This window comes from Rhinatrema bivittatum, chromosome 3, assembly GCF_901001135.1.
Source record: "Rhinatrema bivittatum chromosome 3, aRhiBiv1.1, whole genome shotgun sequence".
NCBI lineage: Eukaryota > Metazoa > Chordata > Amphibia > Gymnophiona > Rhinatrematidae > Rhinatrema > Rhinatrema bivittatum.
In genome coordinates this window covers 500,280,079-500,296,501 of record NC_042617.1, presented here as the reverse complement: position 1 = coordinate 500,296,501, position 16,423 = coordinate 500,280,079, and the positions used below count along the sequence as shown (strand labels likewise).

The following is a 16,423-nucleotide window of genomic DNA, read 5'->3' as shown; positions in this document are numbered from 1 at the left end:
GGGTTAGGGGCCACTTTGACATTCAAAGTGAGACCTTCGAACAGCACAGTGCTTTCTTGTGAAGATTTGAGGACCTTCGGAGTGAGGAAACTCACTCAAAGATGAGATTTGTGCGTTCAGGTGGACTTCGCATAAAGATATAAATACATATCTAGTGTGAGGGCATTATGGCTAGTCTCTCTCTCTCTCTCTGTGAGCCCAGCCCACTCCCGACCCCCAGAGAGAGTAGCTGCGTGCTTAATAAGCACACACAAATACATCTACACTGTTAGAAGTTACCGTATCTCGTAATACCCCAGCGAAACACCTGAGAAAAAAAATTACAGGACACCAAAGAACATCTAAATTAATTACTTCCAAACGTAAAGAGCTCGCAGCTTTATACCGTCAGAAAAGCATAACAACCCCTACGTCGGTCAGCCTCTTGTGGATGGGTGGCTTACGTTTTGCTGGCTTGACCCCACGCTAGCGTACCATTCGCCTTCGCGATTGGGTGTTACAGTGAAGACACGCAACAGGGTTCTGCTCCGCCGCCCAATAGGAAGCTAAGACGACCGGCGACGGCGACCTTTGCTGGCGGGAAACTGAGAATTTCGCGCCACTTTTGTACCGTGGAGAAAGAGTTTATTGTCGGAGAGCAGAGCGTGTGCACCTTTTTTTTTTTTGCTTTTCTTTCGGTGGACAGGCACAGGGGAAGTTCCGAATATGGCCGCTACAGCCTTGTTAGATGACCGGGAGATGCGAGAAGCACAGAGAGATTATCTGGATTTCTTGGATGATGAGGTGATTGGGGGCCGTTCTGTGATGTCTTCGTGAAGTTGTGTAGGGGCGTCCAGGATCAGCTGTTGGCGGGGTTTTCAGTGCTTCGTTGTTATTTTATTACTAAAAATACCTACAGTACCTGGATGTAACTCGCCTTGAGCTACAATGAAAAGGCGTGAGCTAAAATACATAAATCACTAATACTTGCGATGTGTTTTATGCATGTTCATTTGAAGGCAGTGGTGTGGGGCGGCTCGGGAAAGTTTCTCCTTTTAGCAGCTTCTCAGGGTGAGGTGACTAGCACAAGGACATTATCAGCGCATTACTTCAGTTTTCCTTTCCTAGCTATAAACTGGATTAAGTGATCTTCCAAGAAGCTGAATAGAAGTTACAGCACGCTGTAGATCGTATACGTGAAGTATTGGTTAATATACGTGAAGTATTGGTTAATATAATTTTTAGACATCTTGATACAAAAATGTTATCTCTCGGGCCTTTATTGGGTCCTTTCGCTTGCAATATCCTATAAACTAGTGTTGCGTTTGGGGGAAAAGATTTCTTAGAAAACAGTCCCTGTGTAGCAGTATTTTGTTTCGAAAAGTGTAACGGGGTGATCGTTTTAAGAATCTGTTTGCTCCAGTTATTTATTTGTGTTGACATTACGAAATGAGTCTATGAAAAAAAATATGGGCGGGTTTCTGTTTTTTTTTTAAACAGAACTGGGATGTTTGTCGTTATTTTTATTTATTTATTTATTTATTTATTTATTTTACTGGTGACTAAAAAACAAATATCCTTGCCTCGGGTCATGCTCCACATTCTTAACTAAAAGATTTTGCAGCCTGTGCTGTACAGCTGATTGACAAGTCACTTAACACACAGCGCTCTTGTTTTAAGGGATCTGTAGTTGTGGCTCTTAATCTTCATCTTTATTGGCACATTGCAGCAAAGTTTTTCTGGCAAAAATATAAGGCTTATTATAGTGTTTGCATTTTTCCAGTGTACTTTTTTGGGTACCTCCTAAGATTTTTGAAACAAGGGTTCATACAAAACTGCTCAGTGGCCTGAATGGTTTACGTTTTTAGGACTATTGACTTAAGATCTTTAACAGTAAGACCAATGTTTATGTTGCAGGAAGATCAAGGGATTTATCAGAGTAAAGTGCGGGATATGATCAGTGACAATCTGTACCGTCTCATTGTAAACATCAATGATCTTCGCAGAAAGAACGAGAAGAGAGCCAGCCAGTAAGTATAAAGGGGGATTCCCCTCTCTCTAGTGGGGTACAAAAGAATTAAGTGCTGTTACTAGTCGGTGTTCAGTTGCAGGGTTGTGATAAACCATGGAGAGTGATACATGCCCAGGCAGGGCATATTCCCTCTTCCTATTCCTGTGCAAACTTGTTTTCATTTCACTTCAGCCGAACACAGTTATGAGACGCTGTGACCCCAGTACAAGCAAAGGGGTAACAAAAGTACCACAGCACCTACAAGTCTCCAACTTTCATTCTCTTGGGGGTGATTTAGCACATCTCAGAACTCTGCCAGACCTTGCTAGTTACCCCTACCCCCAGTTGGTTTCCCATTAACTTCACTGTGGTTGTTTTAAGTTTGTCTGCAGGAATAAATAGGAAAGTTGGCACTCTGGTAAAGCATCTAGAGAGAGCTTGGCATAGAATTGAATGGGGAGAGCAGAAAAGGTGGATTTGTGACTGCCCCATGATCACAAGCAGGTTATCATGAAATGACTGGACCTACAGTTTAAAGAGAGGCTTCAAATATGGATGTATAAGCCTCTTCCCTTCACTTGTATCCATACAGAGGTATAAGAACATGCCATACTGAGTCAGACCAAGGGTCTATCAAGCCCAGCATCCTGTTTTCAACAGTGGCCAATCCAGGCCATAAGAACCTGGCAAGTACCCAAAAACTAAGTCTATTCCATGTTACCGTTGCTAGTAATAGCAGTGGCTATTTTCTAAGTCAACTTAATCAATAGTAGGTAATGGTCTTCTCCTTCAAGAACTTATCCAATCCTTTTTTTAAACACAGCTATACTAACTGTACTAACCACATCCTCTAGCAACAAATTCCAGAGTTTAATTGTGCATTGAGTAAAAAAGAACTTTCTCCGATTAGTTTTAAATGTGCCCCATGCTAACTTCATGGAGTGCCCCCTAGTCTTTCTATTATCCGAAAGAGTAAATAACTGATTCACATCTACCCGTTCTAGGCCTCTCATGATTTTAAACACATCTATCATATCCCCCCTCAGCCGTCTCTTCTCCAAGCTGAAAAGTCCTAACCTCTTTAGCCTTTCCTCATAGGGGAGCTGTTCCATTCCCCTTATCATTTTGGTAGCCCTTCTCTGTACCTTCTCCATCGCAATAATATCTTTTTTGAGATGCGGCGACCAGAATTGTACACAGTATTCAAGGTGTGGTCTCACCATGGAGCAATACAGAGGCATTATGACATTTTCCGTTTTATTCACCATTCCCTTTTCTAATAATTCCCAGCATTCTGTTTGCTTTTCTGACTGCCGCAGCACACTGAACTGACGATTTCAATGTGTTATCCACTATGACGCCTAGATCTTTCTTGGGTTGTAGCACCTAATATGGAACCTAACATTGTGTTACTATAGCATGGGTTATTTTTCCCTATATACATCACCTTGCACTTATCCATATTAAATTTCATCTGCCATTTTGATGCCCAATTTTCCAGTTACGTCATAGTGGATAACACATTGAAATAGTCAGTTCAGTGTGCTGCGGTAGTCAGAAAAGCAAACACATTGTTGGGAATTATTAGAAAGGGAATGGTGAATAAAATGGAAAATGTCATAATTCCTGCAATTTATCACAATCTGCCTGTGATTTAACTACTCTGAACAATTTTGTATCATCTGCAAATTTGATTATCTCACTCTTATTTCTTTCCAGATCATTTATAAATATATTGAAAAGTAAGGGTCCCAATACAGATCCCTGAGACACTCCACTGCCCACTCCCTTCTCATTTTATCAAAGTTTCCCTTTTGAAAGTTTAGCACAAGAGCCGTGGATTTGCATACTGTTCCTCTTCTAGTCATTAATTCAAATTTGATCATATTATGATCACTATTGCCAAGCGGCCCCACCACCATTACCTCTCTCACCAAATCCTGTGCTCCACTGAGAATTAGATCTAAAATTGCTCCCTCTCTCGTCTGTTCCTGAACCAATTGCTCCATAAAGCTACCATTTATTCCATCCAGGAACGTTATCTCTCTAGCGTGTCCCGATGATACATTTACACAGTCAATATTGGGGTAATTGAAGTCTCCCATTATTACCGCACTACCAATTTGGTTAGCTTCCCTAATTTCTCTTAGCATTTCACTGTCCATCTCACCATCTTGACCAGGTGGACGGTAGTATACTCCTATCACCTATAATCTTCCCCGACACACAAGGAATTTCTACCCATAAAGATTCAATTTTGCATTTAGTCTCAAGCAGGATGTTTATCCTGTTGGACTCTATGCCATCCCGGACATAAAGCGCCACACCTCCTCCCGACTGCTCCTCTCTGTCATTGCGATATAATTTGTACCCCGGTATAGCACTGTCCCATTGGTTATCCTCTTTCCACCATGTCTCTGAGATGCCAATTAAGTCTGTCATCATTCACTGCTATACATTCTAATTCCCCCATCTTACTTCTTAGACTTCTGGCATTAGCATACAAACATTTCAAAGTTTGTTTTTTGTTTGTATTTTCATTCTGCTTTTTAATTGATAGGGATAAGTTAGAATTTTTTAGCTCAGGTGAGTTTTTAATTACAGGCACTTGGACTACTGTTCTTATTATTGGAACCTCTCTGTTGGGATCCCCTAACTCTAATGCTTCATTAGTATCCTTTGAAGATACCTCCCTCCGAACCATGCGCTGCTGAGCGATTGTCTGCTTTCCCCTTTGTTCTAGTTTAAAAACTGCTCTATCTCCTTTTTAAAGGTTAGCGCCAGCAGCCTGATTCCACCCTGGTTAAGGTGGAGCCCATCCCTTCAGAAGAGACTCCACCCTTCCCCCAAAAGGATCCCCAGTTCCTAACAAAACTGAATCTCTCTTCCTTGCACCATCGCCTCATCCATGCATTGAGACTCTGGAGCTCTGCCTGCCTCTGGTGACCTGCGCGTGGAACAGGGAGCATTTCAGAGAATGCTACCCTGGAGGTTCTGGATTTAAGCTTTCTACCTAAGAGCCTAAATTTGGCTTCCAGAACCTCCCTCCCACATTGTCCTATGTCGTTGGTGCCCACATGTACCACGACAGCCGACTCCTCCCCAGCACTGTCTAAAATCTAGGTGATGCGTGAGGTCCGCCACCTTTGCACCAGGTAGGCATGTTACCAGGCGATCCTCACGCCCACCAGCCACCCATCTATCTACATTCCCAAGGAAAGGTGGGGAAGCCTAAGATATATGTTCAATGTTAACATATATTCTTTAGCATTCGGACAGGTTAATCCATGACCAGTCTCTTATGCACCTTTACCAGCAGATGGAGACCGAGCAAAGGTGACGTCACGGTATATAAACCTCTGCACTGATACCAGCCTGCCAGTATTCTCCACAGACTATGACTGAGGAATTGGTTGGCGAAAAAATTTCAAAGTCTAATCTTACGAAATTGCCTTTTAAAGGGCCACTCTTGTTTTGGGACTGAGTTGGAAAAAAAATGGCCTATAAGCGGGCTGAGTCCCAGGCTCCTTGGTGACCAGAGGATCAAAAACAGACACTGCGCTTGTTCGGTGCGAGAGGTTGAGCTAAAGGTTTCAAACGTTTTTGATCCTGCAGAGGAGCGTCTTCTCAGAGGGCTTGACCTTGGGTAGGTTTCAGTCCTTTGTCCCAGGCAGCCCGGATGGGGTGTGGGCTTGAGCAGCGGTGCCCCCCAACCCCCTCAATGAGGATGTGTTGCCCCAGCCCCGGGAACAGGAGATAAGATGTCACCTGCCTCTTTTTTTTTTTTTTTTTTAATTGAAGTTGGATCAAGATCACGTCAGACTAGTGGGTTCTGGAGGTGATAAGAGACAGCTATGCTCTGGAGTTTCTCTGTGTTCCTCAGGATTTTTTTAATGGAGTCTCTCTGCAGCTCTCTGCAGAAGAGACAGGCAGTGGAGTGTACGTTGTCATGGCTCCTCAGCCTGCAGGCTGTGATCCCAGTGCTCATGTCGCAAGAAAATAAGGGCTGATATTCCATTTATTTCGTTGTAGCCAAGAAGGAGAGTTCCTTTCGCCCCATTCTGAATCTCAAGGGAGTCAGCCATCATTTGCCAGTGACTTGTTTCCACATGGAAACCTTATGCTTGGTGATAATGGCAGTATCTGCATTTTCCCATCCAGCTGGAGCATCAATGTTTTTCTGCATTTTGCTGTTTTGGGACAACATTATCAGTTTCAAGTAATACCCTTCAGTTTGGCCACCACACCCAGAACCTTCTCCAAGGTTATGGTGGTGGTAGCAACAGTGTTGAGAGAGGATGGCATTCTGGTCCACCCTTACTTAGACGATTGACTAATTCGGGCCAGGAGCATGAAAGAGAGTCTTCAGGCCTCGTGCAAGGTGATGTCTTTGCTACAGGAACTAGGTTGGGTGATAAACGTGGCCAAGAGCAATCTGCAGCCATCCCAGAGACTGGAGTAGCTCGGTGTTCTTTCTTGCTAGAGATCCGCATTTGGAAACCGATGATGCAGGTGCAACTATTGATAGAAACACTATGCCCGATGGTTGGTCTTATCTACAGGTGCTCAGATTGATGACAGGGTGCATATACGTCCTCTTCAGTGCACACTGCTAAAACTTTGGATTCCACAGTCTCAGGACTACTCGATATGGCTTAATTTACCGGTAGAGATCAGCATCCAACTGCAGTGGTGGTTGCAAGTGGATCATCTAAGGAAGGGCATTCCCCTGCTAACACCGCTCTGGCTAGTTCTCACAATGGATGGCAGGCTGATGTCAGTGCAGGGGTACGTATACCATGACGTCAGCCTTGCTTCGTCTCCATCTGCTGTAGAAATGTATTATCCACTGGTCATGGATTAACCTGTCTATTAAAGAAAAGGAAATTATCAGGTAAGTAGTAATTTCTCCTTCACTCATAAACAAGAGGTGGATATCCTTCAACAAGATATTATATCTTTCACTGCACAAATGAAAAATAAAGGGATGGTTGAAGGCTTTTTAGTTTTTCCATCAGCTAAGGGAAGTGAATTTAGTGTCTACGCATATAGTAACTATAAATACAATACAAAATAGGGCTCTAATCCCTACAAACCAGTTAAAACTATAAAAAAAAATAGAAAAAATAAAATATACAAAGCAAACAAAATTAATAAAAAAAAATGAAAAATTTACAAAACAATTACATACAGAATACTATAGGGTGAAGAAACATTTCATGTAGGAAAACACTAAAGCTATGCTAATGGTTCCCACATGACTCTGAAATTATCAAATAGTATCTGCCCAGTTTTAAAAGACTTGGGTAAAGAGTCACATCTTTGTTTCCTGAACAGAAGTAGGTCTTTTATAGAACTGAGATCTCTGAGAAACGTATTCCAGAATGAGGGGGCAGCACACACAAATTCTCTGTTTTATCCACCAAGTTGACTTCCCTTAGCTGACCCACTGCTGGACAGGTAACCAGTGGAGAGATTGCAGGATGGGTGTTATGTGGCCATATGGTTTGTACCGGTAAGTTAGTCAAGCAGTGGCACTTTGTACCAATTGGAGTGGTCTGATGGTACAAAATGCCGCTGCTTGACTACTTACTGTACTTGTAGTACAGCGTACCTTAGAACAAATACCAGTTCCCACAACCTCATAAGAAAAGGGGGAAGTGACAGCCGGGATCCAGATAACCCACTGCAGAAATATGGCTGTTCCCCAGCTTAAAAGACAAAGGCAGGCAGATTTGTCTAGTCACTGTAAACCTTTCCTATTGAGACTGAGTGGAATTTGGTAGTCCTGCACCATTGGACTTTTGCAGGATGGGAGTGAGTCCGAGCTTCTTTGCGTTCCCACGTAATAGCCCAGAGACGGTGCATCTGGGCTGTTAGGGTGAAACACTGAGAGAACCAATCAGCAGGCAAGAATTTCCTTGTGCTTTCCTCCAATCGGGACCTTTTGGTTTCAGTGTTCAGTGAATAGGTGATAGAACTGGGAAAAATAGGTTTGAGTTTGGGGCATGATGGTGCAATCCACTCTGTTGTATTGACACTGGCTGTTTTGTGTTTGTCCCTGTACCAGACTCTTGAGCAATGCCTTCGAGGAGCTGGTTGCCTTCCAGCGTGCGCTGAAGGATTTCGTGGCTTCCATTGATGCCACCTATGCTAAACAGTATGAAGAGTTCTACGTTGGCCTGGAGGGCAGCTTCGGGGCGAAGCACGTCACCCCCCGCACCTTAACATCTCGCTTTCTCAGCTGTGTCGTTTGCGTAGAGGGAATTGTCACAAAATGTGAGTTTGGGGGAGGGGGTGGATGGGATTTTAAAAGAGGCAGGAGAATCCCAGGTGACTGTTAGAAAGTCAAAAGCTATAGGAGATATAAAACCGGACATGGGGGCTGTGTGTTATACAGAAAACATTCTGGAGGGAGGCGATACAGGGGAGATGTTCTTAAATTTCTTGTTTCACATCAATGGTAAGAATCCAAGGCTAATTGTGGTATCAAAAAACATTTTGCCTACGTGACCACCTTGGTTTCTGCTATGAAGCTTTTGCCAGCACTGCTTTGTTTGGTGAGATGTGCTTAATTGTTTGAATAAAATAAGGGGCTCCTGGGCTCCCCCTGCAGCGACTGGCCGTCTGACCCTGGGCATTTGGTGGGGGTTAGACTACCAAAGTTAGGTGGAGATCCTGCACTTCAGTTGAATGTGAGTTTCAGGAATAAGACCTTGGTGTCCCGGTAAAAGATTTCCTGTTCATATCCAGATCAGTCCAGACTCCTGAGTTTTGCCTCCCTTCCAGCAGATGGAGACAGAGAAAGTTTCACTGACCTTGGCATATAACCTGGTGTGCCACCTGCATTCCCTCAGTATTTCTCTGTCTTCAGCAGATGGTAGAGGTGCAATCCCTGGGGGTGGGGGAAGAAATTCAGATAATTCTTTTCGGTGCTAGGCCCTGATATTGAGGAGATTGAGCAGAGGGCCTGTCTCTCTTTTGGCGGGGGGGGGGGGGTATAGCTGGTAGGGCCAGTTCCCTCCCCCCTAGGAGAACAGTTGGAGGCCCACAGCTCTTGAGCCACAGGGAAGTACCCTTGGTGTTTTCTTCATGGCTTTTGGCAGTTAAAAAAAAAAAAAAAAGGAAGCGAGTGGAGAGCGGCAGGGTTTTAGCAGCCAGGATGGCTGCGGGGAGACCTTGCACTGCTAGATAGTTGCTGGGAAGGGAGTTCTCAGATGGCAGAGCTGGTCGACTGTGCGGTGCGGCAGTGGGTTTGCCATGCTGATGGGCTTCTTTCGTGTTGGTGCAGCATTTGGAGATGGCGCACGGCAGTGCTTTCCGCTCATACGGCTTTCCCACTCTGGGCTTTGTTCCCAATGCCTCTCTGGTGGAGAGGATGCGTTGCGGCCGGCAGAAGCCATGCCGGAGCGGCAGCCTAAACAAAAGACAGGTGCTGGAACGCCTTTGAAGTTGGCCACCCCTCCCCTGCTGGTGCAGGAAAGGCAGCCAAGTTGTCAGGGGCTGAAGGCCCTTCAGGACAGATTTGGGGGTATGAGGATTTCCGCCCCCCATCCCCCCCCATTATCTCTGGTAATGCAGGGTTCTGCTAACTGGAGGGAGCCTGATTCTGACAATGAGGGGGATCCTTCTGTGTATGGATCAGAGGATCCCGCAAATGTTTTCATCAGAGTTCATCCTACTCATGCGTGAGGCATATTTGGCGTGAAAGGCAGCTGGGAGGCAGTTGGATCGGGTTCAGGGGCTCTAAAGTCTGGTTCCTGGCAAAAGACCTGTAAGTTCCAAGGGTCCGGTTCCACGGGATGAGGATGGATCCAGGCAGGGGACGGGGCTCCGCAGGTATCTGCCACTCCGGATCCAGCGGTGTCTGACAGTAGCCTGGATGTGCCAGACCCAGATGGAAGGTTGAACCAGGTGTCTGTTGCTGAAGGGGATGACCCAAAAGTGGTGTATCTTTTCCATAAAAAAGAGTTGTGGCCCTTAATCCCTCATGTTCTCAAGGAGCCAGGGAGCTATGGATCAAGGTTCCTCAGGAGGAGTCCGATGAAGAGGGAATGGACCTAGTCATGGACGGCCTGAGGGTCCAGTGAAAGTCTTCCCTTTTTACAAGTCAGTGAAAAAGCTGATGGTCAGGGAGTGGGACACTCCAGAGATGGGCCTGAAGGTAGGCCGGGCGATGGCGAAGTTGTATCCGTTGACTGAAGATACGCTTGAGCTGTTGGCGGTCACTAAGAAGACCTCCATACCTGTGGCTGGTTCAGTGGCGCTGAAGGATTTGCAGAACAGGAAGTTGGAAATTCATCTCAAGAAGATATTTGAGGTTTTTGCGCTTGGCATTTGTGCTGCTGTGCAGCAGCTTTATGCAGAAGGCAAGTTTATGCTGGGTTCAGCAAATGCAGGCTACAAGAAAGCTATCTGCGTTTTGAGGCAGCAGCTTGTGTCACGGATACCCTGTATGACATCATCAGAACTTCTTCGAGAATTATGTCTGCAGTCTCTGCCAGACGGCTTCTTTGGTCAAGGAACTGGTCAGAAGGTGTTTGGTCTAAGTCTCGTTTTAGGAGCATTAACTTTCAAGTGAAAGCTTCTGTGTGGCGAAGACTTAGAGAAGCTTGTGAAGCATCTTGGAGAGACCAAAGGGCTATCAGAAGATAGGGGCCTTTCGGAGGAAGTGACGTCACCCGAAGCGCATGGACGGGTAGCCTCCTAGCTCCGTGTAGCTGCGGGGAATAAATGTGCTAAAATACGGCGAAACGACCCGCATCACTGCCCCGAGGCGCCCCCGACTGAGAGTAAGCAGGCTGGCTACGAGGCGCAAGAACATAGACCTCTCCGAGTTTTCTTATGGAGGCACTGCCGCGAGACCGTCGATGGCGCCGGGGGAGGAGGAAGGCAAAATGGCGGACAGCACAGCGCGAGCATCGGGATCGACGGCGGAGGCTAGCGGCAGTTCTAGTGCAGACGGGCACGACATTAGAGCCTGGCTGCAAGAGGTAAAAAAGGAGATTATCCAAACCCTGAAGGCTGAAATTAAAGAGAGCATCGGGGCGCTGCGGACCGAGGTGGATGCTCTGGGAGAAAGGATCCACGTGGTGGAGCAGAGCTCCGACGAACAGGCCACCCTTCTCATGCAGCATACCAAAGAAATTCAATCTCTCCAGCAAGACAGGGAAGAGCTACTTAACAAAATGGAGGATCTCGAGAATAGACAGCGGCGCTGCAACATACGCATCAGGGGGATCCCAGAACAGGAGGGGACTATGGACTATGTAGAATTGGTGCAGGCCATCTGCAAAGCGGTGCTCAGTATGGAGGCCCAGGAACCCTATACACGGACTATAGCAATTGAAAGAGCACACCGTACCCTAGGTAAGCCTGCTAACAACAAACCTAGAGATATTATCGCCTGTCTGCACACATTTGCAGTTAAGGAGCTTATTATGGCTAAGGCACGCACGCTTCGCCAGATGCAGTGGCGGGGGGAGACGATCCAGATATTCAATGACCTCTCATCTGTGACCCTGCAGAAGCGCAGGGAGATGAAAGCTATCACAGATGCATTGCGCGCTGAAAATGTGCGCTACAGATGGCTGTACCCGCTCGGCATCTTGTTCACCATTAGCGGAGACACCTGTGTAGCGCGGCAGCCAGGGGAAGCGGAAAAGTTCCTACGACAGCGGGGCATCGAGCCAAAAGCATCGGAAGTAGGAAAACCAACAGGAAGAACAGGGCCGGGACCCCGATGGCAACGAGCGGGCAAAGGAGGAAAGCGCCTACGAAGGCAGGACGGCGCCAAGGAGGGACCTGGGTCACCTGCAGAGTGATTGATCCAGCAGACTTGAGCTGCTAAGCTCGGGCAGGGAATGAGTTCTAGGGTGGGTGCCTCTGCTGCGGAGGGTATACGGTGTCACCAGAGGGCATAGTTCTTGCCCATCTATATACCGCGCAGCATGGGGGAAGCATACGATCATATACAGAAAATGGCGGCAATGGTGTAGGGGGGGGGTCGGGACAGGGCGGGGGAAGTTTCTAAGAAGCAGTTGTAATTCAAGTCGTTACCATGTTGTTTCATATATGCTACACGGGTTGATGTTCTTGCTCCCTATTATTGAGGGTGAGGATGCATACCTCACTAAGTATGGTTGGGGATGGTAGGGGGGGGGAGGGGAGGGTGGGATATAGGGGAGGATATGGGGCACGAATGTATGCATCGCTACAGAAGGTAGTAAGAGGGGCGGATGACACAGAGGAGGGCAGGATCAAACGCAGCCAGTTCTTCTTTTTCTTCCCTGAATATGGCTGATTTACGTCTTATATCCCTAAATGTTAAAGGCCTGAATCACCCGAGGAAACGCCAGTTGCTCTTTAACGATGCTAAGGCGCAGCGGGCCTCCATTTATTTTGTCCAGGAAACGCACTTACTGAGAAAGGATGAGAAATTACTCCGGGATAAGGAGTTCCCCACTATATTATTGGCATCTAATGGGGATGGGAAAAAGACAGGTGGGGTGGGTATTCTGTTTGCTAAATCTCTTAAGGTGGAAATCCTGGCCCGTAAAAAAGATCAGCAAGGAAGATACCTTGCGGTGGTGGCTAAACTCGATAATATACTGGTAACTTTGCTTAATATCTATGCTCCCAACCAAAACCAAGGGGCGTTCTTCACCCAACTGGAACAAGGCCTGGATGGGTTCATTCAAGGGTCCCTGCTAATGGGCGGTGACTTTAATACTATTTTAAATCCTCAATTAGATCATAGTCAGTGGCCAGGGGGAGGGAGTAAAGAGCATAGGGCCAGGCTTAAACTGGTGATGGACCATTGGGGTCTCGTAGATATCTGGCGCCAACAACATCCACGGGGAAGGGATTACTCCTTTTATTCCAGAGTGCATGGAACATACTCGCGTATCGACATGTGGCTAGGGAGTAAGCTCTGGTACCGGGGATGTAGCGAGGCTACGATTGGTAATATAATATGGTCTGACCATGCACAGGTACAGGGCACATTTCGCTTGGTGCAGGAGGTAATTGGGACTAAATACTGGCGACTGCATAATGGTTTATTAGCGGATTCTCATTTCTGTGAAACGCTTTCACAAGATATCCAGGAGTACTTTGAAATTAATGACAATGGTGAAGTAGCCTCCCGGATGGTCTGGGATTGTTTTAAGGCTGTAATACGGGGAAAGCTAATCGCCAGAGCAGCGGCCAAACAGAAGGAGAGTAGGAAGACAAGGGAGGAGTTGCTCAGGGCTATTGAGATTTTGGAAAAGAAACATAAACAATGGGGAGGGTGGCGCACATTAAGAGATCTCGATAAAAAGCGAAATGAATTACGTATTTTACTGGACGGTGAAATATTGGATAAGCTGGACAGGAATCGGGGGTTCCGCTTTCTAGAAGGGAATAAGCCGGGACGCTTTCTGGCCAGGCAGTTAAAACAACAGATAGCCCAGAGCACGATCTTTAAAATTAAAGACCCCAAGGGAACCTGTATACTGGATAATGAAGGCATCCGGAATAGGTTTGCCCAATTTTACACTGAGCTATATTCAGCGGGGCCTCGGGTCCGACCGGAGCGAATTGAGGCCTATTTGCAGGAGACCCAGATGCCCACTTTAACAGCAACCCAATCCCGAATTTTAGATATGCATATCACCAAGGGGGAGATTTCTGATGCTATTAAAGACCTCAAACCCTTTAAAGCGCCCGGTTTAGATGGCTTTACTGGCCTTTTTTACAAGAAATTTCAGGATCTTTTGATCCCCCGGTTGCAGGTAGTTTACAATGATTTGCTCACTACCCACGTCTTGCCCACTACTATGGAGCTGGCCGGCATTACGGTGATCCCTAAGCCGGGGAAGGATAAGTCTGTGTGTGGCTCCTATAGACCCATCTCCCTCCTGAATTTGGACCTGAAGATACTGGCTAAGGTCTTGGCCCATAGGTTGAATATGGTAATACAGGAGCTGATACACCCGGATCAAGCGGGGTTTATCCCGGGTAGACAAGCCGGAGACAATATTAGAAAAGTGGTCAACTTAATATGGACTGCGCGAAAGTCTAACACTCCGGCTGTGTTAATAGGAATTGATGCCGAAAAGGCATTCGATAGGGTGGACTGGGATTTCCTGTTTGGAGTGCTGCGGAAGGTGGGGATAGGGGACAATTTTCGGGCCTGGCTTGCAGCAATGTACAGGTCTCCCCAGGCCTGCATAAAAATCAATGGCTCTTACTCACCTAGTTTTGCCTTGGGTCGAGGCACTCGACAAGGGTGTCCCCTGTCTCCGCTGCTTTTTGCACTGTTCATGGAACCCTTTGCGGCCAGGGTGCGCCAAAATCAGGATATTAGAGGTATAGCGAGTGGGGGAGTTCAGTATAAGATCTCACTATTTGCAGATGACATCTTATTTGCTATTGCACAACCACAGTTGACTTTGCCCATTTTGGTACGGGAAATGGAGGGCTTTAGTACTATATCGGGATTCAAGGTCAATATGACAAAAACGGAAATCTTGAACCTTACGCTTACGGAAGCCCAGAGACTTGGCATACAAGCCCATTTTCCATTTAAATGGGCCATCAAGGGCTTAAAATATCTAGGTATTACGCTCACTGAAGACTGGAAACAGTTGTTTTCCTTAAATTATGTACCTTTGATGCTAAAAACAGCAAGGGATCTAGAGATTTGGAGCCCCTACCGGCTCTCTTGGTTGGGGAGGGTGGCCACCATTAAAATGACGGTGCTCCCGCGTTGGCTTTATTTTTTTCAGACCCTACCCATAGAACTACCCACTACTTTTCTGAAAAGATTACATACTAGGATATTTCACTTTATTTGGAAAAGGCGGCCACCCCGCATTACTAGACAGGTCCTCCACAAAGCCCGGGAGGAGGGGGGACTGGCGGTTCCGGATTTTGGCAAGTACTATTCTGCCGCCCAATTACGGGTGCTACCGGAATGGGTGGGGGGAAAGGAATTGAAACAATGGGCCAAGATTGAACAAGAGACGGGAAACGGGGTGCCATTATCGCATCAAGTATGGGGGATGCCTAGGACAACCAAGATTGCGCCCACGGTTAATCCATTCACGCAGGTGACACTAAGGCTATGGCAGAAGTCCAGAGTGCGCCTAACCGGGTCGTTCCTGGTCTCACCCCTGTTGCCCATTGGTCTATATAAGTCTAATCAGTGGGTCCTGGGTGCGGGTGGACCGGAAGATCGATGGGGGAAATGGGGACTCTGGTATTTTGGACAATTGATAAAGGATAAACAACTGAGAACTTTTCGGGACTTACAAATCCACTATGGCCTACCTGAGACAGAGTCTTATTATTATTTACAACTAAGGCATTGTATGTTGGACTTACCCCAGCGGGATGATGTGCTTAGAGACAAAACGTCCTTTGAAGCTATGTGCTGTGCCTCTGCGGGCCTGAAGGGGAATATTTCCAATATCTACATTTGGTTGGGGGCTTCAGAGGGCTCGACAGCTCGTTATCAGCGGGAGTGGGAAGGGGAATTGCAACTCAACTGGTCTGCTACGCAATGGAAGCAATGTTTTGGATTTTTGCTACGACATTCCATTTCGGCGAATATATTGGAAACTAACTATAAAGTGCTGACCAGATGGTATCTCACACCCGTTAAGTTACATAAAATCTACCCCACCCAAGGGGCGCAGTGCTGGAGGCACTGTGGTCACGAGGGGACTTTTATTCATGTATGGTGGAGTTGTCCCAAGCTTGTGCCTTTTTGGAGACAGGTACAGGCTATGATACATCAAATGCTGAACATCAGCTTGGTACTGATACCAGCAGTATGCCTGCTGTCCGCATACCCGGACTCATGGAATGCGTTGAAACGGACTTTAATTCATCATATCCTTTGTGCGGCACGACAGGAGGTGGCGGCTTGGTGGCGGTCCACTGGGGTACCGACGGTGAATACTATGTCACATAGACTTTGGCAGATGCACTGCTGGCATTATCTTCGGGCACAACAACTCGATAAGATGGAGAAACATGTTTCGATTTGGGAACCCTATCTCCGTTGGTATAAGGACTTGTGAGTGTGATGTGACACTGGGACTGAGGAGATGTACCTCACAGCTAATGGAGGACTGACCCGGGGCTGGGGTTACCGGAGGTAGTTTTGAGAAGATCTCAGGGGAATATGAGAGGGAAGATAGGTTGTGCTGTGTAGTAGGATTGGAAGTGTCGATCCACACTGTCTATGTAGCGATACTATTTAGCGGGGGAGGGAGGGGATGGGAGTACTAGGGAACAAGGGGGGGTGGAGTGGGGGTATAATAAAATGGAGGCACTCAAATATTTTCTTTATAGTTTATTGTTCAATGTTTAATTGTTTTGACATCAATTCATGATACTGTAGTGTTTATTATACAATGTGCCAATAAAAATTTTAAATAA

General features: G+C 46.5%; 1 protein-coding gene across 1 annotated transcript in view; it reads left to right on the top strand.

Moving 5' to 3' along the window:
• Positions 1-532: 532 nt before the first annotated feature.
• The window catches only part of LOC115088139 (DNA replication licensing factor MCM3-like), an 86,937-nt gene continuing 71,046 nt past the window's right edge, over positions 533-16,423 (top strand). The window contains exons 1-3 of the mRNA XM_029596116.1: positions 533-783; positions 1,897-2,009; positions 8,061-8,269. Coding sequence (XP_029451976.1) covers positions 706-783; positions 1,897-2,009; positions 8,061-8,269 — 400 coding nt within the window. The 5' untranslated portion in view covers positions 533-705. The remainder of the gene's footprint in view (positions 784-1,896; positions 2,010-8,060; positions 8,270-16,423) is intronic.